Source organism: Oncorhynchus tshawytscha, linkage group LG05, assembly GCF_018296145.1.
Source record: "Oncorhynchus tshawytscha isolate Ot180627B linkage group LG05, Otsh_v2.0, whole genome shotgun sequence".
In the NCBI taxonomy this organism is placed as follows: domain Eukaryota; kingdom Metazoa; phylum Chordata; class Actinopteri; order Salmoniformes; family Salmonidae; genus Oncorhynchus; species Oncorhynchus tshawytscha.
In genome coordinates, this window is record NC_056433.1 from 35,233,149 (window position 1) to 35,259,302 (window position 26,154).

At 42.6% G+C, this 26,154-nt stretch overlaps 1 protein-coding gene across 1 annotated transcript in view; it reads left to right on the forward strand.

The window, feature by feature from the left end:
• The window catches only part of LOC112250546 (MAM domain-containing glycosylphosphatidylinositol anchor protein 2), a 330,034-nt gene that overhangs the window by 241,870 nt on the left and 62,010 nt on the right, over positions 1 to 26,154 (forward strand). Inside the window, exons 10-11 of the mRNA XM_024420793.2 lie at positions 11,034 to 11,303; positions 25,724 to 25,872. Of these exons, the coding sequence (XP_024276561.1) occupies positions 11,034 to 11,303; positions 25,724 to 25,872 (419 nt within the window). The remainder of the gene's footprint in view (positions 1 to 11,033; positions 11,304 to 25,723; positions 25,873 to 26,154) is intronic.

Below are 26,154 nucleotides of genomic sequence, written 5' to 3' on the forward strand. Positions count from 1 at the left end.
TTCATCGGGAGCTTCGTGAAATGGGTTTTCATGACCAAGCATCTAGACAACTCTGTGCTTCCAACTTGCCACAGTTTGTGGAAGGCCCTTTCCTGTTTAAGCATGACAATTGGCCCATGCACAAAGCGAGGTTCATACAGAAATGGTTTGTTGAGGTCGGTATGGAAGAACTTGACTGGCCTGCACAGAGCCCTGACCTCAACCCCATCGAACACCTTTGGGATGAATTAGAATGCTGACTGCGAGGCAGGTCTAATCGCCCACAATCATTAGAGAAGCGAAAAATTCTTCCTAAGTGGATGATTTTCTCAAAATCTAAAGGCACAATCTAGATTGGAGTCAATGTCTTAAAAGTACAGTAGTTGAACATGTTATTATTCCAACCGTGTGAAAATGAGAAACTGACACGTTTTCATTTTCGCCAAAAACAACTTTGATTTGACGGCCTGCACATGCGCAGTTCAGTGCGAGACGACCGTTGGACCCGATGACGTGTTTCTGCGCATGATCTTAGCTAGGCAATGTCGCCATTACATCACCTACAAGTGTGAACGGAGATTTCTATTGGAGAAGCAGTTCCTGCCTATCTTTATACTGTACTGTCTTAGATGTTACTGTGGTACAGACACTTTCCCTCCCCATCTCTCTCTCCCTCTCCCTCTCCTTTCTTCCTTCTCTCTCTCTTGGCCTGTCTCCCGCCACGTGAGAGCAACCCAAACCCTCTGAGATGTTTTTCTCGCCTGCGTTTCCAGACCCCAGCGTGAGCGAGGAAGAGAGCGAGCAGCAGCATGCCTTGGTGGCATGCCATCTGCAAAGCCGCCGTGTTTAGTAACTCGATCAAGGGGCCGAGGTACAGTCCTCTGAAGCAAAGAGCATTAGAGGCGTGAAGGAAGGCGTCAAGCGGGGCCCAGTCGACAGCTTTGATATGTAAAAACCTGCATCTGTTTGCTGCTCGGCTAGCTGGTCGAGCCAGAAGGGGAGGTAGGGAAGGATTGGGAGGCCTCGTCTCGATGCCACATCCAGGAAATATGTGTTGGCTCTAATAGAAACGCAAAGCAAGGGCAGAAATCATATCTCCAGCTGTGAAACTCAAATGTTCTTATTAAAACTAACTCGGTGAATCCCTGAGTGTATAAGGAGAGAAGAGAGGGATAGAGAGAAAAAAAGAGAGAGGGATAAAGAGGTATCCTGGCTGGACGGTGGTGGCTGTCTGTCAGGATTAGAACAATTGAGGCCTCTCTCTCTCTCTCTCTCTCGCTCTCTCAGCCCCTGAGCAGTGTAAACGCAGCTGCATGTCCCCATGCTGCTGTCTCTCACATCCTCTCCTCCCCACCACGTTACGCCGCTGCTATTGTGTGATTCTCGCCCCGAGCGGAGCAGCAGCTCTAACTGACATACATCAAAAGAGTGGGATAAAGAGACTGTTGTCGGAGAAAAATGCACAGAATTATACGATTATTGTTTTTAATTAATTTTCTTTTCTGCATCAATAAAGGCGAGTACGACAGCTCCCGGGGGCGACACTCTAATATGAATCACTATCACCCCCTAAACTAACGGCACACTTACTAACGCCAAATTAATCTCCACACATTACATTACGAGGCCTAACTACAACACTACATTTGGGGCCTGAAATTTGAACATGACCATTTTTATAGAACAATATTGAATTGATCAGCCGCGTTGAACGAATGGCGTTGCGGCAGCAGCAAAGGTCAGCGACTGTGTTGGTTGTAAACATGAAGCTGGGATAGAGTAATCTCTTAAGATTTTTATAACTAAGCCAACATAGACCAGAGTGTTGTTTCCAATGGGAGCAAATGAATCGTAGTGGAGGTGGGCAGAGCCAAGCACGAGCTAGTGAGATCCTATTGGCGCTTTCTAGTATGTATTTGCATATTTCCATTAGGGAAGGACTATTCTGTGAAGTGTGCGTGTGCAATAACTCATTTCACCCTTGCATTCCTTCTAAACAACGCAATTTTAAAAAACTTTGTCAAAAGGTATAGTCTACAAAACACAGTCCGCTCTGTTTGTTACTGGTTCTAGTTTTGGAAACAGAAAACTGAATGGAGATCATATGTTTCATCGATGACAAAATTAGCAGAATGTTATCCAAAATCCATCTCTCCCACTGCCAGCCACAGGCTTCCTCTTATCACCATATTTGGTAGTGAGTGGAAACACCAACCGGATGCTTCAGATTTATACATCCGAGTTGATGACGGAGGTAAATCCATTAGTGATTCTATGAAACTACCACATTGATTAGCATACATTTGATACTTTTTAGGTAATAGATTATCCCTCTCTATAGTCAGTGTGTAACGATTGTCGTTGGGAGAAGGAGAAGAGGACCAAAGTGCAGCGTGGTACGTATTCATAATACATTTAATAAAGATGAATACTCAAACAAAAACATCAAACCGACAAAACGAACAGTTCTGCAAGGTGCAACAAAAACACTAAACAGAAAATAACTACCCACAACCCATAGTGAGAAAACAGGCTGCCTAAGTATGGTTCTCAATCAGAGACAACGATTGCCAGCTGCCTCTGATTGGGAACCATACCAGGCCAAACACATAGAAATAGAGAACATAGAACACAAAACATAGAATGCCCACACCAACTCACTCCCTGACCAAACTTAAAGAGAGACATAAAAAAGGAACTATGGTCAGGATGTGACACAGTGGTGTAAAGTACTTAAGTAAAAATACTTTGAAGTACTACTTAAGTAGTTTTCTGGGCTATCTGTACTTTACTTTACTATTTATTTTTTTGATAACTTATACTTTTACTTCACTACATTCCTAAAGAAAATCATGTGCTTTTTACGCCATACATTTTCCCTGACACCCAAACATCCTCGTTACATTTTCAATGCTTAGCAGGACAGGAAAATGGTCCAATTCACGCACTTCTCAAGAGAATATCCCTGGTCATCCCTACTGCCTTAGATCTGGCGGACTCACTAAATACATATGCTTCGCTTGTAAATTATGTCTGAGTGTTGGAGTTTGCCCCTGGCTATCTGTAAATAAAAAATAAATAAAAATGGTGCTTAATATAAGGAATTTGAAATGGTTTATACTTTTACTCTTGATACTTAAGTATATTTTAGCAATTACATTTACTTTTGATACGTAAGTATATTTAGAACCGAATACTTTTAGACTTTTACTCAAGTAGTATTTTACAGGGTGACTTTCACTTTTACTTGAGTAACTTTCCATTAAGATATCTTTACTTTTACTCAACTACGACAATTGGGTACTTTCCCCAGCACTGCTAAAAGTTGAATAACAATATGGTAATGCAGATCCTGCTGTTGGAAGTTCATTATTTCATTTATCTCTGGCCTTAGTGGAAGCAGCTAAGAGGGGTGCGTTCAAGCGACACAGCATTGTCGTCTGCATTATTCAACAGCATGAAGACTCTTTATAAACAGTTCAATCGCATTCATCATTAAATATGCCACCAGTTTGACTAGCTAATGACTGTTAGGTCCTGTATCAGAATGCAATATCAAAACACGATGGATTTCCAAAGGTGACACGCATAAGAACGCTTGAGTTCTCTTCAGGTAAAAGGTCTATATTTTCAGGTGTTGATCGCGTGTTTCCCTGTAGGCTGTGGAAAGTCAATGCAGTGAGGAAACACGTGACACGTATGGTACTGTATTGGCTCATTGGCTTCGAACGGTGAGGAATAGACGTAAATCTGTGTTGTACCCATGTGGTGGTGGTGGGGGGAGATCCAATAGCACACCAGTTATACTGAGCAATGAGGGAGAGGCAACACCCATAGGATGGGGGGTGGGGAGAGAGGGACGGAGAGCAAGATTGAGAGAGACAAGAATAGGCTGTTGGCTGTGCCACATGGGGAGAACTGGTGAACCTTGAACCCTAACACACAAAGGGAATGGAGTCAGGCAGACAACATACCACATGGTTAAACACACATTATACACACACACACACACACATCCAGCGGTGAGTGTGTGTGTGTGCCCGCTGGTTAGTGTCTACTTTGTGTCACTCCCTGATGGAAGCATCAGAAGTCTGAGTCGAGGGAAATTAAATCTGAATGCCAAGCTTTTCCCTGAACCAGTGACATACAGTGTCCCTTACAACATGGATGCAAACACACACATATCACACACATACACACATACATCCATGTGTCCACTGGGATTATGTACACTGCTCTACATATTTATTTGCACATTTCTAAACTCAAAAACAGACTAAAAAACAGATAAAAAATACCCTCAAGTACTGTACATTCTGTACTGTCGCCTCACATGAAACATTTCATCTCAAATCCAAAATGCTGGGGTATAGAAAAATGTGAATCCCTGTCCAAATAAATATGTAGGTGAGTGTATATTTATGATGTAGAGTGCATTCGGAAAGTAATCAGACCCTTTGTCCTTCTGGAAGGTTCTCAAATCTCCGCAGAAGAACTCTGGAGCTCTGTCAGAGTGACCATCGGTTTCTTGGTCACCTCCTTGAACAAAGCCCTTCTCCCCCGATTGCTCAGTTTGGCCTGGTGGACAGCTCTAGGAAGGTGGTTCCAAACTGCTTCCATTTAAGAATCGAGGCCATTGTGTTCCTGGGGACGTTCAATGCTGCAGACATTTTTTGGTGCCCTTCCCCAGATCTGTGCCTCGACACAATCCTTTCTCGGAGCTCTACGGAAAATTCCTTTGACCTCCCGGCTTGATTTTGGTCTGACATGCACTGTCAACTGTGGGACCTTATAGACAGTTGTGTGTCTTTACAAATAATGTCCAATCAAATTAATTTCACCACAGGTGGACTCCAATCAAGTTGTAGAAATATCTCAAGGATAATCAATGGAAACAGGATGCACCTGAGCTCAATTTCTAGTCATAGCAAAGGGTCTGAATACTTATGTAACAAGGATATTTGTTTTGTTTTTTGCAAACATTTCTAAAAACCTGTTTTCGCTTTGTCATTTATGGGGTATTGTGTGTAGATTGATGAGGATTTGTATTTATTTGATACATTTTAGAATAAGGCTGTAACATATCAAAATGTGGAAAAATGGAAGGGGTCTGAATACTGTATATCCTTACTCTAATGGAGCATGTTGCGGAGTCTATATGGGAATCTATAGGGAAATGACATCCAAACGCTGATGTTTTCCCCTTGTGAAACCGGTGACATTCACTATATATACAAAAGTATGTTTACACCCCTTCAAGTTAGTGGATTCGGCTATTTCAACCACACCCATTGCTGACAGGTGTATAAAATTGAGCACACAGCCATGCAAGCTCCATAGACAAACATTGGCAGTAGAATGGTCTTACTGAAGAGCTCAATGATTTTCAATGTGGCAACGTCATAGGATGCCACCTTTCCAACAAGTCAGTTCATCAAATTTATGCCCTGCTAGAGCTGCCCCAGTCAATTCTAATTGCTGTTATTGTGAATTGGAAACATCTAGGAGCAACAACGGCTCAGAAGCGAAGTGGTAGGCCACACAAGCTCACAGAATGGGACCGCAGAGTGCTGAAGCGCGTAGCACGTAAATATCGTCTGTCCCCGGTTGCAACCCTCAGGATGGAGTTCCAATCTGCCTCTGGAAGCAACATCAGTACAAAAACTGTTCGTCGGGAGCTTCATGAAATGGGTTTCCATGGCCGAACAGCCGCACACAAGCCTAAGCTCACCATGCGCAATGCCAAGTATCGGCTGTAGTGGTGTAAAGCTCACTGCCATTGGACTCTGGAGCAGTTGAAATGCGTTCTCTGGAGTGATGAATCACGCTTCACCATCTGGCAGTCCAACTGACAAATCTGCCTGAATGCATAGTGCTAACTGTAATGTTTGATGGAGGAGGAATAATGGTCTGCGGCTGCTTTTCATGGTTCTGGCCCCTTAGTTCCAGTGAAGGGACATCTTAATGCTACAGCATATAGAATGACATTCTTGTCACGTTCTGACCTTTATTTCCTTTGTTTTGTCATTATTTAGTATGTCCGGCGCTGCTGCCGGAGCCCCTGCCCCTCTATCCAGAGCTTCCGCCCCTCTGTCCAGAGCTTCCGCCCCTCTGTCCAGAGCTTCCGCCCCTCTGTCCAGAGCTTCCGCCCCTCTGTCCAGAGTTTCCGCCCCTCTGTCCAGAGCTTCCCCTCTGTCCAGTGGGGTCATTGAGAAGGGTGGCCATGGTTAGAAAGCCACGGAGGCGGACAATAAGGCAGACTAAGACTATGGTGAAGTGGGGTACGCGTCCCGCGCCAGAGCCGCCACCGCGGACAGACGCCCACCCAGACCCTCCCCTATAGGTTAAGGTTTTGCGGCCGGAGTCAGTACCCCCCCCCCCAAAGGTGCGGTCACGTTCTGACCTTTATTTCCTTTGTTTTGTCATTATTTAGTATGGTCAGGGCGTGAGTTGGGGTGGGCAGTCTATGTTTGTTTTTCTATGATTTGGGTATTTCTATGTTTCGGCCTAGTATGGTTCTCAATCAGAGGCAGGTGTCATTAGTTGTCTCTGATTGAGAATCATACTTAGGTAGCCTGGGTTGCACTGTTTGTTGGTGGGTGATTGTCTATGTTGATGGCTTGTTTCAGCGCAGCTCGCATTAGCGTCACGGTTGTTATTTTGTTTACTGTTTTTGTATAGGGTTTCAGTGTTCAGTGTTTTCTTTATTAAAATTCATGATGAACACATATCACGCCGCATTTTGGTCCTCCGATCCTTCTCGCCTCTCCTCTTCAGATGAAGAGGAGGACGACCGTGACAATTCTAGACTATTTTGTGCTTCCAACTTTGTGGCAACAGTTTCGGGAAGGCCCTTTCCTGTTTCAGCATGACAATGCCCCTGTTCACAAAGCGAGATCCATGCAGAAATGGTTTGTCAAGATCGGTATGGAAGAACACTCATTACAGTCACACACACTACCCACTGACTGATGATGGATTACTACTGAGCTCCATGGTTAGTCCTCAAACCTGCGACACACACGCACGCATGCTAAATGACTAAAGTTTAAATGTACACACACTCCAAACACACACCCACACACACTCTCCCCAAAACAGGGACATTGCAGCAAGCAGTCGCAGTCGTTCCACACAAGCCTACAATTGTAATGTTATAAGTGGAGTTTCGGTTCAGACTCCAACCTTTCAGATGGTGCTAGTTATTCCGCTTGGCAAAAGCACAGGCCTGCTTCATTGAGGGAAGGAGTGGTTTGCTGTTTCCTGTTTTCATTGAGCCAAGATAAAAAGGAGTCTCATCCGTACACACACACACACACACACACACCCTTAACCTTAAGCCTAACCTTAACCCCAAAACCTAACGCTAGCTCCTAACCCTTAACCTAACCCTAACTCCTAAACCTAACCCCTAAACCTAATTCTAACGCTAACACTAATTCTAACCTTAACCCTAAGCCCCCTAGAAATGGCATTTGACCTTGTGGGGACTAAAAAAATGTCCCCAGTTGGTCATATTTTTGTTTGTTTACTATTATTGTGGGGACTTATGGTTCCCATAAGTATAGTTAAAACACACACACACACACACACACACACATAGTAACACCAGACTACATATGCTGCTCTATTCTTTTAACAACCACAATAAAATGTGTTCCCACTTTTTCGTTCATATAATCATTTGCGAGGTTATTATATTTACATTCGTACCTTGCAGGCAGCTAGTCCTTATCCTGGTTCTTTGTTTAATTTATCATATAAGTCATTCATTAAAACCTTGGTTCTGAGAGGCTAATGACCAGTGCTTGGGGGCACGCGAACCAAATGTCCTTTTGGATTACCGTCTTCAGCCCTCATGTTGCTGTTTCAGCTCTCCTTTCCTCTACCTCTGACCCAGAGCAATTGCTACACACAACAGCAACACCACAGTAACAACACAGAAACACCAGCACAGCTGCTCTACTCTACACTGTGGCATATGCTAATTCTGGGCAATTAAGCCTCTTGTGTGTAATTCTCTTTTTCTCTCCTCTCTCTGTGTGTTGTTTTAAAACCCCACTGTGACTTCTGTCAAACATCTGTATAGAGAGCGTGAAGATTGTCAAGTCAGAGCATCATTAGGAGAGAATGGATTTAGTCAAAACCACACACACGCTTGCTTACAACACCTCCCACACAAATGAACATACTTAACACACACACACGCCTCTCTCACCTCACACACACACACACACAAACTCTCTGATTCTCTTTCTCACACACACACACACACACACACACACACACACACACACTGATTCTCTTTCTCACTCACTCACACACACACACACACACACACACACAGTTTCTCTTTCACACACACACACACACACACACACACACACACACTCTGTTTCTCTGCCTCACACACACACATACACACACATACACACACATACAGACACACACATACACACACACAGACACAGACACACACACACACACACAGCTCTCCTGATTGGATTGTAATACCTACCAACCAGGGCCGTGGGCAGAGTCAGGCTCTTACCTTGAATGGATGTGTCTGGGTGAATTATTAACATGAAGAGGTCTGGTCTGGTGGAAGAGGAGACGCAGCCTGTCTCATTCTCAAATAGCTTATTCATTCATTCATATACTTCTCCCCATTTTGGATATTCTTCAGATGCAGTTTGTCATCTCAGTCACCAGATTCAGATCACGCGTGACATATTCTGTTTTAGACATTTGCTTATTTTTTGTTTGCGCTTAATTGAATACTTTGTATTAATGTAATTGTTTAAGAGTTGTTGTTATTCTTGGTTTCTCATCCATCAGTGAAGAGTATTGACATTACAATATGCTAATTATTGTCAGCTGGTTTCCTAAGTGTTTTTTGACACTCTTTAATTGAGTCAACTAAATCTAATTTTTTTTACATAAATTGTACTTTTAGCTGAAGTAACATCCAGTCCACTCTGTTACCTCAGTTTCCTCTTCCCCTTTCTCACTCTCTCTCTCTCAATGTTTTTCTTTCTCTCTCTTTTGCTGTGCCTCTCTCTCTTTCTCTGTCAGTTTTTATCTCTATGTACAGTGGGGAGAAGTATTTGATACACTGCCAATTGTTCAGGTTGTCCTACTTACAAAGCATGTAGAGGTCTGTCATTTTTTATCATAGGTACACTTCAACTGTGAGAGACGGAATCTAAAACAAAAATCCAGAAAATCACATTGGATGATTTTTAAGTAATTAATTTGCATTTTATTGCACAACATAAGTATTTGATCACCTACCAACCAGTAAGAATTCCGGCTCTCACAGACCTGTTAGTTTTTCTTTAAGAAGCCCTCCTGTTCTCCACTCATTACCTGTATTAACTGCACCTGTTTGAACTCGTTACCTGTATAAAAGACACCTGTCCACACACTCAATCAAACAGACTCCAACCTCTCCACAATGGCCAAGACCATGCAAGAGCTCACCTCGTGGGGCATCAATAATCATGAGGAAGGTGAGGGATCAGCCCAGACCTACACGGCAGGACCTGGTCAATGACCTGAAGAGACCACAGTCTCAAGGAAAACCATTAGTAACACACTACGCCATCATGGATTAAAATCCTGCAGCGCACGCAAGGTCCCCCTACTCAAGCCAGCGCATGTCGAGGCCCGTCTGAAGTTTGCCAATGACCATCTGGATGATCCAGAGGAGGAATGGGAGAAGGTCATGTCGTCTGATGTGACAAAAATAGAGCTTTTTGGTCTAAACTCCACTCGCTGTGTTTGGAGGAAGAAGAAGGATGAGTACAACCCCAAGAACACCATCCCAACTGTGAAGCATCATTCTTTGGGGATGCTTTTCTGCAAAGGGGACAGGACGACTGCACCATATTGAGGGAAGGATGGATGGGGCCATGTATCACGAGATCTTGGCCAACGACCTCCTTCCCTCAGTAAGAGCATTGAAGATGGGTCGTGGCTGGGTCTTCCAGCATGACAACGACCTGAAACACACAGCCAGGGCAACTAAGGAGTGGCTCCATAAGAAGCATCTCAAGGTCCTGGAGTGGCCTAGCCAGTCTCATCACCTGAACCCAATAGAATCTTTGGAGGGAGCTGAAAGTCCGTATTGCCCAGCGACAATGTGATTTTCTGGATTTTTGTTTTAGATTCCGTCTCTCACAGTTTACGTGTACCTATGAAAAAAATTACAGACCTTTACATGCTTTGTAAGTAGGAAAACCTGCAAAATCGGTGTATCAAATACTTGTTCTCCCCACTGTACCTCTCTCTCACACTTTATCCCTCACATACGTTCCATCTTTGGTTCTCGAAGTGTACTTTGAGGACGAGAGTACAGAGCTCCCTTGTGGAAAACTAGCTTTCCTCGAAGCGATCTTGAGTGGTTTGTGTCATTCCCATACCCTACCACAGTGAGCTGAGTAAATGACACAGATATACCTCCCCTCTCTCTCGCTGTCTGGCTCTCCTAGGTCCCTGGTCTAACTCAGAGTTTTTCTCGCTTCCTTCCCAAGTGTCTCCTCTTCCAATCCATCTCTCTGTGTCCCAAACCTTAACCCTCCCAAACCCTTCTAAGTCTGAGTCTCGAAAAGGTAGAATGAGAGATGGTACCGCACCTTCTAGCCCTGCACTGTTGCAAAACAATCCTGCTGTTTTTGCTAACTTATTGGCAGTCAGTTACCTGTCAAAAGGTACAGTATGTTACTGTAAATTCCAAAGAAATGTTGGTTTGACTGTGCATTACCATACACTTTGCAGTAATGTACTGTTAAACCAAAGTTTCTTTAAATGTAAAGTAACATACTGTTTCTTTTTTTTACAGTAACTTACAATTTACAGAATCTTTTTTACAGTGCAGTCTTTCTTCTTCCCTGTCCAAGACCCCCCCACTGTGAAATAAAACATTAAATAAGACTACTTCTCTCAATCTCTCATCATTAAACGCTCTTTTTTTTTTTCAGAGACCCTCTGTGATTTCACCCTGGTTCACCCTAACCCTATACTAGTCTAACAGCTTCCTCTCTCCGCCCCAGACCCTCCGTCGGTGGAGCCTGTGTTGTTAGAGATGCGTCAGGGCCTGGGCCGGCCAGTGGCAATGAACTGCCGGGTCCTGCGTGCCCACCCTTCCCGCGTGTTGCGCTATGAGTGGCGGCTGGGGAACCGCCTGCTCCACGCTGGACACTTCGACCAGAGCGACGAGACAGAGTACACCGTCAAAAGCCTCAACCGCGAGGGCTGGGGGGAGTACACCTGTGATGTCAACAACGAGGCCGGCGCTGGGCGCTGCACCTTCCTGGTCACAGGTAAGGAATACTTGATGTTTTTTAAATGCATTTGAATAAAGTTGAATGTGATGCTTCCTGTTCTCAGTTGCTGACATCACTCAATGTGGTTTGTAGCCCGGCATTCTGTCTTTCCTTGTCCAGTGTCAGCATGCCAGTTATACTGAACAGAATTTAACTTGGCTATTTCACTACATCTCAAAGCACTTCACATTTTATGAGGTATAACTTACATCTTTCCTTCACATTGAGTTAATGAAACCCACCCACCTGGGTAGCCGAGCAGCCATGCTGTGCCCCATCTTTGTAACAGAGTTCTGAAGCAGGATGAGGTTTCCCTATCCTCCATCATGGCAATTAAACTTCCCAGCGATGTATCCTTAATGGCTGAATGATGTCTGGAGCAAATTGAAACTTGCCTGTCAGACGGGTAGGTAGATACAGTACGTGTCCCATAAGGCAATTGATTGAAAAGGAGTAGGCGAGACGGGCGACAGCCTAATACAGATTTTCCATTTGAATGTGAAGAGATGTCTTGTATAAGATCCATGTCAGTCTTAACACTTACTTTTACACATCCCCTAGAGTGCGTCCCAAATGGCACCCTATTCCCTATAGAGTGCACTACTTCTACGGGTCCTGGTCAAAAGTAGTATACCATGTAATGAATAGTGTGCCATTTGGGATGTGGCTTTCTAGATGACTAATGACAGCTCGCACTATGCAGGAAGGACCCGATGCTTCATACAGGAAACAGATTTCTTAGGTAATTCATTGTTATTCCCCTCTGGCTATGTATTTTTAGATTGCCATGCTGCAGTGTTTGTGGTGAAGCGCATGAAAATAGCAGGAGGAGCAGTCAGTGGCCGTGTCATCGCTCACACAGAGGGTTTGTGTTTTATGACAGGGCCAGATTAGTTTAGAGAGACAGACAGACAGACAGACAGACAGACAGACAGACAGACAGACAGACAGACAGACAGACAGACAGACAGACAGACAGACAGACAGACAGACAGACAGACAGACAGACAGACAGACAGACAGACAGACAGAGAAACACAGGTTGAGGAAAGAAGAACGAGTGAAATAGACAGTGCCAGGGGACAGTGGCATAAGTGGCAGAGGATCAAAGTGACAAATACGATTCCGTCCTGAACCGCTCTGTTCCTGATGGGAGGTCTGGGAGGCAGAAACCTTTGCCATGATCCTGCGGCTCACTCGTTCTCTCTCTCTCTCTCTCTCTCTCTCTCTCTCTCTCTCTGTGTCTCTCTGTCCCTCCCTCCGTCTGGTAGAGATGGACAGTGTCTGGTCTGTGTGTCATATATCAGTCCAGCCCCTGAGGAGAAGGTAGAGTGGAAGAGGAGAGAAGATCATCCCCTCCGGCCGTTTGCTTTTCTCAGCGGGTATCATGTGCCATCGGTCACCTGCCACCTTCCTTCCCTCGCTCTCTACTTCCACCCCTCCTGTCCTACTTTCCTCCCTCCATCATCTCTACAGCAATCCCTCAATCCCAGTTCACACAGATTCCTACCATTCATCCCTCCCTCTAGCCCTCCATCCCATCTATCCTCTATCAAATTCTCCCACCATCCATCTCTCCCTTGAGCCATTTATCCCTTGAGCCATCTATCCCTCCCCATGTCACTCCCTCCACCTCTCCCTTCTCCAGCCATCCCTGCAGCCCTCCTTCCATCTCTCTATCCTCCCTCTCCCTTCATTCCTCCATCCCTCTCTCACTCCATCCCTCCAGTCCTCCCTCCATCCCAGTGCTCCAGATTCCTACCATCTGGATGTGTCTGCTGCCAAAGGTACGGCAGCTCAGTTAGTTAGCAACCCCCGGGGACCTGGAGGGAGCCCAGTGCTGAAAATCCACATTGGGCTCCAATGTACCCTATCCTTCCCTTTATTCCCTCACTTAACCACCCCCTCCTCCTCCCATCCTAAAACATGAGCTCTTCCAATGCACCCAGCCTCACCTAATCACCCCTATCACTATCACCATCTGAAAAGATGAGGCTATTCCGATCCCTGAGTGTGTCTGCAACGGTGGCCAGACATAATGGCATTTTTTGTCCTTATTAACAGCATATCTTTCTGACTGTATATCGACTGGGGTTTAGCGATTAGAGAGTGAGTTAAGTAGTTGATGAATGAATGGACAGATACAAAAGCTTGAATGCCAAGACAGGTCAGTAGTGGAGAAAGTAATCACATGGGAACTTAATCCATAGATTGACCAATTTGCCTCAAATTACGTTTGTTTTGGTTCTGTGTGTTTGTTGCCCTAAGATCAGTCCAAATTCCCTGGCATAGATTCACTCTTCACTCAATATTTAAGATGGCTGAGGAAAAGGTGCTAGGAGTTTGTGTAGCAGTTTGTTGAGGAAGGGATAATGGGCATATCATATTGGGAAACAACAAAACTTCAATGCACGTTAATCATTCACTATGGAGGAAAGCTCTGATATGGTAGAAGACTGAGGCAATGCTATGCAGAGAGAGAGCGAGAGAAAATATATATATATATGTGGGAGGACAGAGAGAAGATCAGGTCTGTGTACAGTAAAAATGTATCAATCAAAGCCATTGGCCGAAAGCCAGGGTGGGTTGATTAATCCAAGGGTCTCAGTCATTACGCCGCCAGGGGGCACGCACAGGCATGCCCACACACACACTCCAAAGCCTGGCAGCAGGCCATGCTCAGGGGCAAACACACACACACTTTATCACACTGAGGGTCAGGAGCCAGGCCAGGGGGCGTTTGTGTGTGTATGTGCATGCCAGACTAGGGGGTGGTGTGGGGGGGGGGGTTACATCTGGTGGCTGTGACTTTACAGAGATGAGATGGCCCTTCAATCCTGCCAGAGCAGAGTGTTAGCCAGCGTCTTTAGAGGGTTTAATCTGCACTCCTGAGCCCTGGCAAGACCCTCCATCTCAGCTTGCCATACACCACTCAGATCCCCTGGACGGAACTATTTCTCTGCTGCTCTTCAATTGTGGTCCTTGGGAACCACATGGTGTGCAGGTTTTCATTTTAGCCCAACAGTATCATACCAGCGTTTTTAAAGGGTTTAATCTCCTCCGCTGAGCCTTGGCAGGATAGGATAGTGTTCTTCAATCATGGTCTTAGGGCCCTTCGGTCCTGGTGAGAGCGTGACGTTTTTTGTTACAGCCCGACACTAATCTGTTTCAGTAATTAATCAAGTTTAGTGATTAGTTGAATCAGGTGTGCTGTAACTAATGCCTGCACTCCCAGTGCGTCCTCAGGACAAGGAATGAATTTATTTTATTTATTTACAAGGTAAGTTGACTGAGAACACGTTCTCATTTGCAGCAACGACCTGGGGAATAGTTACAGGGGAGAGGAGGGGGATGAATGAGCCAATTGTAAACTGGGGATTATTAGGTGACCTTGATGGTTTGAGGGCCAGAACACCGGGGTTAACACCCCATGAAGACACCCCTACATTAACACCCCTATGAAGAATACTTTCTAAGGTGAATATAGAGTCAAATGTTTCTCCATTACATACAAAAAAAAAAAAATTCTATGTGGAAACCGACCCAAAGATCCCTTTGAGCCTTTCAATTGAGAGAGAGAGAGAGAGAGAGAGAGAGAGAGAGAGAGAGACTTTTGTAGACAATAGACAGCGCATTGCTCTAACATTTAGTTTTCAACAGCAGATATTTGTATAAACCTTGCTGTCTGTCTCTCTGAAATTTGCAACATTGTTTCAATATTCAAATTCGATCTCCTGCTGTCCAATAGTAATGAACGTGTCAGGACGAGACAGGCAGGCAGCGTTTCTCAGCAAGTCGAAATCAGGAATCAGCTGGCATCATTTTTATGGATATATACAAAAAAATGTCAATTGAAAAAAGGTAAAATGAAATGCAGCTAATTTGCAGTCTTTCCAGCTTTAGTTTAATTTACTGTAGCTGTGTTGTTGGCTAACTCAACAGTGTCCTGACAAGTGAGCACATTTTCTATGCCAGGCGAAAGCACGCCTCATTAGCTCATTGTTATGGATGTCAAAATAAATGTCACTAGCAAATGCAGCTACTTTTCTGTTATTCTGGCTGCACTTTTTGATGTGACCGTAAGTTAGCCGTAGTTGGCTAGCTAGCAAGCAAGGAATAAGAACATTGCCAGCCAGTATGGCAATGGAACATTTAGAAGGAACGACTGGGTCACGTCCATAGATTGTTACACCCTGGCCTTAGAGATCCTTATTATTCTCTATGTTTGGTTAGGTCAGGGTGTGACTCGGGTGGGAAATTCTATGTTTTCTGTTTCTTTGTTTTTGGCCGAGTGTGGTTCCCAATCAGAGGCAGCTGTCTATCGTTGTCTCTGATTGGGGATCATACATAGGCAGCCCTTTTTCCGACCATTAGGTTGTAGGATCTTGTTTTCTGTTTAGTTACTGTTGCCTGACAGAACTGTGCCTTTTCGATTTTGTTTGAGTGTTTTTTAAATTAAAATCATGAACACTTTCGACGCCTTGATCTACTCTTTCTACCACCAACGAGAGCCGTTACATAGATACAGAACAAAAAGACTGAACGACTGTGTCGCGTCTTTAGCACCCCTAGATTTGTGTCGGGATTATATTTTGTGGAAGGATGAAATAGTATGAATAATTTAATCAAAATAAATGTTTTAATGAAAATATGTCAAATCATTATTTGAATATGTTGGCAACCCGTTGTATAAAAGTGATAATGTCCTCGAAGCCGGTATTTGGAGGATATACAGTATTGGCACGGTTTGCCGGCCCTCAACGAACAACACCCGTGCCAATACTGTATATTCTCCAAACACCAGCTTCTCTGGCATTATCACTTAAGTATCCCCTCCTCATAGAGAAAAGCACATGATCTAATTATAATTCACAATGAAATGCATCTTTCCAACATTGCCTAAAATTATGAATAAGATACTAATGATACCAATATAAGCAATATAACAATTGAGATGTACAAACTATGGCACAAGGGAACAATGAGTGGCTAAAAGGCAAGACATAATTTCGATTAAGACATTCATGAGCGATCTAAGACAGACATAGTCGATATGACTATTTGTTCAGCACTTTTGAAATGGAAAGCGACAGAATTCAGAACATAGTCCATTCTAGCTGTATTCTCCCTGTACACCAAGTCAGAGCCGTGGAAAAAATAACAGTTGCATATAAGCAGTCAATGAAAGCTGTTTCAATATTTGATGATGACATTTCTCTAAAACAGGCTATAGGCTACATGTGCAGCTTCAAGTCAGAACAGTAGATTAAGTTCTGAGGGGGCGGAACCAAGGGTGAGACATGGGCTACTACACAACATACACTTAGCATTACTTTCTTAGCTAGAGTATAGATATATCCCTGGCATATTACATCATTTAAGCAGTAGCATACACAACATATTTTTTGGACTCACCGTTGTTGTGCTGTGCTCATTTGAACAGGTAGGTGGTGCAGCAGTCCGTCTTGTGGGCAAATTTTTTCATCAAACTTTGACATCAAAGTCTGGCATGCTCTGGATTTATGCTGCTTTAAAGACAACTGGGAACTCGAAAACAAATTAGGTTGAATCATGACATCAGAGCTCTAGAAAGAGGCCTGAGTTCCCGACTTGGAATTCCGAGTTGGATGACCGTTCAAAATGTATTTTCCCATTTGGATCTCGTTTTTTCAGAGTTCCCAGTTGTCTTGAATGCAATGAAGTCAGAGGTTGGAGATTTCCCAGTTCCCAGTTCTTTTGAACAGAAGTCATGCTGGATTGACACATGACCAATGTATTCAAACATTTCTGGCCCATGATGTTGCATGTGAATGTTTATCCTTTTAAGCTTGGACCCTTTCAGACAGATTTTTTAAATCCTTAAACCCAGACTTGGAGCAGGTAGGGGAAGGAAAATAGTGATTGCTTTACGATGCTTGCAATTAGCCACTGATTCTTTCCAATCCACTCATTGTTGAATTTGCGACTTCTGACTTGTTGTGTAATGTTTATATCCAATGGCCGATGAGCACCGATACGTTTTATCTATAATTTCTCCCAATAATTATGACAAGGATTGAATAGGATTTGCCAGTTGATTGTCCATGTGATTCTGCTTGTCATGACGATGACTGCTTGTCTAGCTAGCTAACTTGTTAGCTAAGATTTTAAAAGTATGATGTTGACATGATCATTCCAATCAAAGCTACGGTATATATAACGTGATATCTGTAGCTAATGATCTTGTGCCTTCTTGGATGGGCACTTCTAATGCCCATAATGTAACTCTATGGCAGCACCCGAGGGTGCTTGAACTGCCTAGCTCTCTCTGCAGATTATGCGGTGACATAGTGTTCCCATGAGTGACAGAACACTGAGCCCATCACGGCGCAACTAGAGAAGATTACCAACGCAAAGCTAAAATATATATTGTTTGCAGACTGATATGTAACACTAATTAATGCCAAAATAACATGCAAAACAGGCCAACTTCTTTTATTATTATTTTTAGCTAAACAGGTGGGGCTCAATGCCTTGAATGACAGGTCACCACTGATCTAAAACATTTCTAGGATGGCCCAACCTCTTCCCTCTTGGGTGTATAGCCAATATTGGACCTGACCTCAACTTTCCTCAAATTGCTGTGCTACAGGTTGACACACACTCTAAAGTGCAGTCATGGTAGGGCCTTTTAAAATCAATTTTTTTGTTGTTGGTAATTCTGTTTTCTCTGTTTAGCTTTTCCAGGTTTCCATATTTCCCCCAATTTTGCAAGGTTTTCCCCCAGTTTTTCCACACTTTTTTAAATAGAAAAACAACAACATTTGATTTTCTGTGTTAGCGTGTGGATCCCATTCCCGGGCTCAAAATCGACAACATCCGGTGAAGCTGGAGCGCGCCAAATTCAAATGAGACAATTGTAATATTAAATATTCATGAAAATACAAGTGTCTTACATTGTTTAAAAGCGTAACTTGTTGTTAATCCAAACGAGGTGTCAGATGTCAAAAAGGCTTTACGGCGAAAGCATACCATGCGATTATCTGGGGACAGCGCCCTACACCAAAGTACTTTTCCAAACCAGCACAGGCATCACAAAATCCCAAATAGCGATAAAATAAATCACTTACCTTTTGAAGATTGTCCTCTGTTTGCAATCCCAAGGGTCCCAGCTACACAACAAATGGTTGTTTTGTTCGATAAAGTCCTTCTTTATATCCCAAAAATGTCAGTTTATTTGGCGCACTTGATTCAGTAATCCACTCTTTCAACATGCATACAAACGAATCCAAGAAGTTAGCAGTAAAGTTCATCCAAACAAGTCAAACATTGTTTCTAATTAATCCTCGGGTACTCTAATATCTAAATAAATGATCAAATTTAAGACAGAATAGTTTGTTCAATAGGGATAATAAATAACAGAGTGCACACCTCATTCACGCGTGCAACAAGACTACATTTCTAATGAGAGACACCTTGGAAAAACTACAACTACTCGGTAATTTAAAAAAAACAAGCATGAAACCCTTTCTAAAGACTGTTGACATCTAGTGGGGGCCATAGGAACTGCAATCTGGGAGCTAGTTATTTGTATATCACATAGACAAGCATTGAAATGGACTGTGACCCCCAAAAAACATTTTACGGATGGATTTTCCTCTGGTTTTTGCCTGCCATATCAGTTCTGTTACACTCACAGACATTATTGTAACCATTTTAAAAACTTCAGTGTTTTCTATCTAATGCATATCTGGGCCTGGGTAACAGGCAGTTTACTTTGGGCACGTCATTCATCCGAACTCCGAACACTGCCCCCAAGCCCTAAGAGGTTTTAAACCACATCAGGGGATGACTTTTGAGTTCTGGGAAAAATCTAAGAAACTAAAATCTAAGAAACATTTTTGCGTGTAGTTGCCCTTTAATTCAGTGTGCATGCCCTGCACTGTTGTTGGTTAGCAGTGTTTGGTGTTTCTGTAGCACAGTAAGTGCACATGTGATGAGTTCGCAAATCAAATGCATGCTTGTGGTGCCACTGAACTGCAAAAAATTAGTAAGATAACATTTATTTATTGTTATTCAAATGAATTTGTAGTAGTTAAGTGTTGAGTTAGATTACATGGTTATTTCAAATAATTTCTGTGACAAAAAAATATGCTAGCTAGCAGGCTCAGCTAAATAAAAAAATCACCCTAAATACAGCCACGTCTCATAGGAACGTCATGAGATTTATAAATGAAAGATAATATAATAATATGAATCAAATGGAGTTTCCCATCTCCCCATTTAGAGTATTTCTGGTGCAGCACAGACCTTATCCAGATGGTGAGACAAAGGCATTTCATAACATACCTACTAACTTTCTTTGTTGTTACTTTTAAGGTTGGAACCAACATGCACTACATCCAGCAGGCAGAGAGGCAATAACCATTCGTCTGCCAGCTCATGGACAAGCCACACTATTCACAGCCCTGTGTAATGTCCAATGTAATTACGTTGCTGGACATTTTGAAACGTATTGTTTGTAGTGTAAAAAAAAAGGAACTGTATGGTTTGAACATATCCTTCATGTTTATTTGTTTTAGCTGTTATTGATCATTATCTAAGTGTTAATACATTTGTATTGACATCATTAAGCCTCTAGGTATGTGTTATGAATGACCAAAGGTGTGTGACTTTAAAGTAAATACAGTGTCATGCGATATGGTGTCTTTATGGATGTGTTATGAATGACCGAAGGTGTCTCACTTCAAATGCAGGACACTACATACAGTGTCAATAGGTAGGTTATTAACGTTCTGCTAAATCATGAAGGTTCTCTCATGATCCACAGGTTACTGTAGTGTGTGAGAGGTATTTAAATAGGTTGATGGACCTGCAAAGCTTTCGTGTGTGCGTGTGTGCGTGTGTGTGTGTGTGTGTGTGTGTGTGTGTGTGTGTGTGTGTGTGTGTGTGTGTGTGTGTGTGTGTGTGCGTGCGTCAGAGCCAAGATGATTTGGAGTAGTCCAACCTGAGACTACCGCACGAGGTATTCCTCTTCTGTTCCCTTGCTGGAGACCAGGGCTTGATTACAACCTGTGTACAATGGTGGCTGATCTTTCAGGAGGGGAATGGGTGAAACGTGTCAAAGACCTGACCCAGCACCGCACGGTATGGCTTGTTATATTGTTGTGTTTGTGTACTGAAGAACATGTAAGTTGGTTCCAGAAGAAAACCACTTTCAATTGACTTATATTGGGAGTTATTGCGCGCACATAGCACACATGAGCCTGGGATATCCACCATTCAATGTTGGCTTTAGAGGGAGTGACCATAGAATTCTATCGGAGTGACCCTACTGAGTAAAGTATTTGTAATCCGCTTATGTCCTCTGCTAGCAAAAACGTTCCCCCTGGTCATCACTAGTTAACACAGCGACAAAGTCGTAATTATGTCAAAACCCTGCCCATTTCCACAATTTATCGTCTTAAAATTGTAAATTAAACCTAATCCTAACTGATGAAGGCCAAGTTTGATGTGTTGGTCCAGCAGACGAGATTAGGAGTAATGTGACAGACGTGACTTCACTTTAGAGCGTGTGCCATCCTTTCAGCACAACACGTCACCCTTGATAAAGCACATGTTCATATCAGGTTCGACATAGTGGGTTATGTCACATTTGACATGGGTGATTATGTGACACAGTTATGCCACATTTATGAACCCTTTATAAGGCACGACATACTGTTATAGATGCTTTGTGACACACGTATGTAGTGCTTATGAAGGCATTACGAAGGCTTTAGGACGCCTTTATAAGCTGAACGTCATTTAAAGCGGGACTGCCTTGGTCAACCTCGAATACACTACAAGTTTGCATTTCCTCCTGTACAGGAACATTCTCAGCAACAAACGAGGGATCAAATTGAGATCCTACATCTGTATAATCTTCAAAAACGGTTCTATGTAGCACCAAAAAGGGTTCTGCTATGGTTACAAACCAAAGAAACCCTATCTGGTACTATACTAGAACCATTATTTTTGAGTGTGTTGCTGTCTGACAGTGATGGATAGCCGCTGATGAGTGGCACGATGTGCTGTCGAAACCAACAGGGAGCATATGAATAGTGTTATCTATCGATCAGTTATGTAGGAATCTGGCAGCCCTGAAGGACAGAAGCATACTGTATAGGTTATATAAAGTCATGTGACATGTAATCCTTTATGATAGCCTGAAAGGCATATGTATAAGCAGCGTAGTGTCATTACTATATGTAAAAAATAAAATAATTGTGACAATTAATATATCTTATAAATATGTCTTCAACCGTTATTATAACAATAGTGAAATTGTAACCAAAGCTCAGTTGATATTAATAACACATCCATCTCCGTTTCCCTTGGTAATCAGAAGCCAGACTGTAACATTATAATGTTCTATGTCTAGACATATTAGTTAGACAAAAGCACTGTGATGTTTGGGGAGCAGAGTTTGAGTCTCATGAGGGAAACATATTTGTATGTGTTTCTTTGAGCAACTGTGTTCTTTGAACCACTCTCCGAACCGAGGCTAGGGTACAGTTAAGCCACTGGAAAACAAATCTGTCATTGGGTGTTTGTTGCTACCAGAGCAAACACTGGGAATATTTCACTCCAAAAGCAAGCTTTTGTTCTTCACACATTGCTGAAGTTTGGGTTTAACACAATTTAGTTTTGTCACTTTTTCTCTTTCTTTTGGTTTCAATGAATATTCAAATACATTTAAACTGAATTTATCGTTTTACTCATACATCCAAATTGTTATTCATTTAACGTGGTCATTAGCATACATCTAGCTACTTTATGACCCTTGTGACTGGAGCAGGTTGTGTGTTTATATGAAGTCTCAGCTACAATACCTGTCTATAGGGGGGGGAGGTAAAGACAGACTAGCATATGGCTGCTGGACAGCTTCTAAATAAATATCAGTATGTTTATAACCCATTTAAATCAAATGGGTAGTGGTGGTGGCTGGTCGGTATAAGCGGTTCGTAGCTTGTTGTAGTAGTCCATTGTTTACTACGGTGTCCCATCATGTAGTAGCTTGATAATGCACAACAAGTGAGAGGACTTTGGGAAATGCTTGCATTCATTCCATACCAGTCATGCATATCATCTATTGATAGCTAAATAGACCTCTAGTAATTAAAATAATTTGGTTTTGTTTCATTTGCATTGCTTGACCTTGCTTGCTTTGTGGTTGGTCGCTCCGTGCTCCAGTCTATTTCAATTGTAGAGAGAGAGAGAGAGGTAGAGAGAGAGAGAGAGAGAGAGAGGTAGAGAGAGAGAGAGAGAGAGAGAGGTAGAGAGAGAGGTAGAGAGAGAGAGAGAGGTAGAGAGAGAGAGAGAGGTAGAGAGAGAGAGAGAGGAGAGAGAGAGAGGTAGAGAGAGAGAGAGAGAGAGAGAGGAGAGAGAGAGAGAGAGAGAGAGAGAGAGGAGAGAGAGAGAGAGGTAGAGAGAGAGAGGTAGAGAGAGAGAGAGGTAGAGAGAGAGAGAGGTAGAGAGAGAGAGAGAGGTAGAGAGAGGTAGAGAGAGAATGAGAGAGAAATGGAGAGAGAGAGATGGGTGGGGGTGAGAGAAAGCAACATGGGTAGATGGAGAAGGGCTATTGTTTTCTACCCCAAAAACCTGTACAGAAACAAGATTTTCGACCCTCAGATCAACGCTGACTTTTCATATTACATTAATATACAGGATGTCCTTTCAGGAGTGGTTTTCTGTGACAAGTGTATGACCTTTGAAAGTCACATGTCTACAAAACATAGAAAGAATAACAGGAATTAAATTGGGGGGGAGACACTTGTTTCTGTAGCATTCCCCAGCATGGGCTCAGCTCACAACTGTCAGGTATAATTGTATTCAGTTCTTGATATTTTCTCTACAATTGTTTCTACTGGAAAGATGACTACTGTAGAATACAGTTATGCGATGGTTAGTTACGTATCTCAAGTGCAAGCTAATTTTGGGAATACATTCTCAAAACGGCATATACTTCCCTGAACAGAAGAGATGGTTAGGAATCCATGAATTGTTTTTGCATCTCATGACTTGTGAAAACATGGTTGACTGGATTCTAAACTGTGATACAAAGAGCATGATAAATAGCACATTTCAATCCATTAGTATACACTTCCTGTATCCAAACAGCGTTTTTATGGTAAAGATACCAAAACGCATTCCCCAAATATTGTTCTGCTCTAGCCCCATTGGGTTTCTTTCTCTTGTTCTATGGAAATTATATTATCTTGTTGATGAATGAGTGTTTTTTTTGTTGTTGTGTGGATTAGAATATTGTATTTTAAACAGCTTTATCCATGTATAGGCTTGTGATCTTTACTCGGCTGTCCAAACAAATGCAAAGGTTCATTAACCTGATTTATTGTCTATAGGACTCAGGACAAAACACGTTCAGGAGAGATTGTGACTTATCATCTGAGGTGATTATGAGAATTGATCAAACTAGTGAGTGGCTGAAAGAAACAGTCAATCTTGATTTATGCCCAAAGTGGTATACAACCTTTTTTATCAGTATTTTATTGATGGGTTTTAGAAGTCCTGTCTTCAGAAACTGAATTGATTGATTGTAAAAGTAGAGGCTTAACCTCTGAGTTGATATATTGGATGCTAAATCAGAATTTTTGAGTTATGTTATAGGGCTCCCTTGCAAAAGAGACCTTGGTCTCAATTGGGCTTCCATCTAAAATAAAGATAAAAAAGTTTAACCTCTAAAGCATTTACGGGATCGGTGTCCATATACCGGGCGCTAATGTGACTAGAATGACGTTGTAAGCAACAGCACACTTTCCAGCACATAGACATGTCTTATATGGGCAGAACACTTAAATTCTTGTTAATTGAACTGCACTGTCCAATTTACAGTAGCTATTACAGTGATAAACTACCCTGCTACTGTTTGAGGAGAGTGCACAACAACAAAACACTTATCAGGACAACTGATTTGAAACATTAACCTCTGAAGGTAAGTAATGTACTTACATTCAGTAATCTTGCTCTGATTTGTCATCCTGAGGGTCCAAGAGATAAAATGTAGCATAGGTTTGTTTGCTAAAATCCATTTTTATATTCAAATGTAGGAACTCGGTTCACCTGCACAGTTTGAACCCCTGCTGTCTCTAAACGAATTCAAACGATAGCTTCGCTCATTTGAACCAAATGGAAAGGGTTGGATACAGAAGAAGACAACAAATCAAATCTGTGATTTTCGTTCGCATACTGTATTTTGCTGATGTCATCGTCGGTGTACTGAAGTGCTTCTGTTCCTAACACCAGTCTTAAAGCCATGATGTTGTGAGACAGAAATTTGCCCAGTGAACTTTGTACCCTTTTGTTCTCTTTTAAAAAGTGACCCAGTCCCTTAGTTCTTTCCACTATGATGTGGTCCTTCTGGCAGGCAGACACCTGATGGAGCTGTGGTCTGTTTGGTTCACACTTCTCAGCCTGTGGGCATAAACTCCACTGATTGGTTCACACTCTTCAGACTGAGCACTCATAGGCTGACCCTCCCAAGCCTGCAGGACTAAACTCTTAACTCTGGGGATCATTAAATGTGTCTGGGGGTCTGCATAGAGAGTCTTAATAAGTCATTGACATAAACCGCCATGACGGCTCTAATAGACTTTGCTGCCGGAGAGATCAGCAAGTTGCTCTGTCTCATATTCATATTGTCAGATCACTGCATCGCTTTATTTGAGTTAGCATTAGCCTCTGTCTTAACTATCGCTATTAGAAATCCTCCCCTTTTTTGTTGTGCTTCAGGAGACTGAATTTCAACAGATACGTCTGTATGAACCGCTTCCTGTTTTGGTCTCAGCGAGAAGAGTGTAATACTGTCTATAGAGAGTCTCCTCTTGAGTGCTTTTTTAAAAAACTATTAGTGTGTTTACTTTGACCTGTGAGGAATTTATTTTTGTTGGCTCTCTGTCTCTTCTGTAAAAATGGAATATGTCAAGCAGCCCACTTCAGAACACCATACTGAACACACAGTAGGTTTCTGTCCTGACAATAACACAGTTGGCCATGTTGCTGGCGATCAAATCAAACAGCTTTCTTGACAAATACCTGAGAAAGATTGACAGACTTCTGTAAAAAAAAAAAGAACTCACACTCCTGACTCCTCATCTAACTGTGGTAAATACAGAGCTGCTGGAGGCAAGTCTTCTGGTTGATGCCTTGTAGACATTTTGTGGAATAATACTCAACATGACATATTTGCATTTTGGTAACCCAAAATAAATGGCAAATATTGTGCAGTATGTGACCTTCTTATTTATCTTGATCCAGTATCTCTGATACATATGGATTGGTTCCCTTACTCCCTCGATGCCACAGGTAAAGCTGAACAAAAATGGAAAATGCAAAAACAAAGATGAATTAGTCCTAAATATTATTATTTTTGTTTACAGGGAAGGCGTATCCCCCAGAGTTCTACTACGACACGTACAGTCCTCTGTGGCAGAACCGACCTACAGTCTACGGCTTCAAACTGCAGTGGACCCAGATGAATCCCAACACTGTGGACCGCATTGTGGCATACCGCCTCGGCATACGACAGGTAGGAACTCCCAATCACGGCCGGGTGTGATACAGCCTGAAATTGAACCAGGGTGTCTGTAGTGACACCTCAAGCACTGAGATGCAGTGCCTTAGACCGCTGCACTACTCGGGAGTTCTCTCTCTCTCTCCTCTCTCTCCTCTCTCTCCTCTCTCTCCTCTCTCTCTCAAAATTCAAGGGCTTTATTGGCATGGGAAACATGTGTTAACATTGCCAAAGCAAGTGAGGTAGATAATATATAAAGTGAAATAAAAATTAACAGTAAACATTACACATACAGAA